At 50.9% G+C, this 1,036-nt stretch overlaps 1 protein-coding gene across 1 annotated transcript; it reads right to left on the reverse strand.

Moving 5' to 3' along the window:
- On the reverse strand, positions 1-1,036 carry TGME49_328600 (Isoleucine-tRNA ligase; the record flags this gene model as incomplete). Its single annotated transcript, XM_018783110.1, has 3 exons — positions 1-118; positions 322-842; positions 986-1,036. Coding segments are annotated over 3 exons (690 nt in total), but the record flags the coding sequence as incomplete, so codon positions are not given.

The raw sequence follows: 1,036 nt of genomic DNA on the forward strand, positions 1-1,036 counted from the left end.
AGAGATACGGAGAGACATAGAGAGATACGGATACATCCAAGGGATGTATAAATAGATATACATAAATATAGATAGAAATAAAGAATTATAAGCAGTTCCAATTGCATCCAGGGGCGAACTCCACGAGACATGCCTTACACTGCGGAGATGAAGTAGGCAGCGGCCACTTGTTCACGACCTACATATTTCTCTAAACGTCTCTCTCACCGCGACAGCACTATCTCGTTTTTTATTTGATATATGCATGTATATATGTATAGATATGGATACATGTACAGCTTCGTGTTTTTTTTCAGCAAAGTGAGACTTTGTTTTTCTGACCTGTGTTGTGGGGGGAGCCAGGACGCGGGGTGTGCACTTGTCCACCAGGCGTCGCTTCCTTCCTCCCGGATTTTCCGCGCAATTGCTTCAAAGGTGTCTATGTCTCCAAAAAGAGGTTCTTCTGAGGGATCGCGACTCTGCGCCACTCCCTGAACTCTTTCAGATTCGCCTCCACTGCGGGGAGGCTCGTCACCACCCGCAGGCTCTGCTTGGCCTCTCTGCAGCCTGAAGAACGGAAGCGGAAGCCCCCATTGACGCTGCCGGGAGAGACACCAGTCGCCCTGTCTGCTCTCGAGGGCGGCCCGCATCCGAGTATAAGCCGACGTGGGGAAGCAGGGGATGCCGGCGAGAGAAGCGGTCGGCGGAATCTGACCCGAATACGGCATAAAGTGGACGCGCTTGATGCGGTCCAGAGCAACATCTCGAATGCGATCCAAACGCAAAAATACTTGAGACGCGGTGCGGCAGATCAGTGGCTGTTTCGTTCTCCAGTCGTGAGGATACAAGTGAGGGAAGGGAACCTGCCAGCGACAGAGCAAGTGAACACATCAAAATGCTCTTTGAAAAGTGACAGACGGATCCAGTACAAATGGTCAGGGAAATCCAAACCCAACAGGATGGACGGCATGCCCGTGGCTGCAGCTATTTATGTGCAACGAGCGACAAAGAAAAACAGAGACGGAGACATCTGTGCCCACAGACAAAGATATACAGA

This window comes from Toxoplasma gondii, assembly GCF_000006565.2.
Source record: "Toxoplasma gondii ME49 unplaced genomic scaffold asmbl.1797, whole genome shotgun sequence".
In the NCBI taxonomy this organism is placed as follows: domain Eukaryota; phylum Apicomplexa; class Conoidasida; order Eucoccidiorida; family Sarcocystidae; genus Toxoplasma; species Toxoplasma gondii.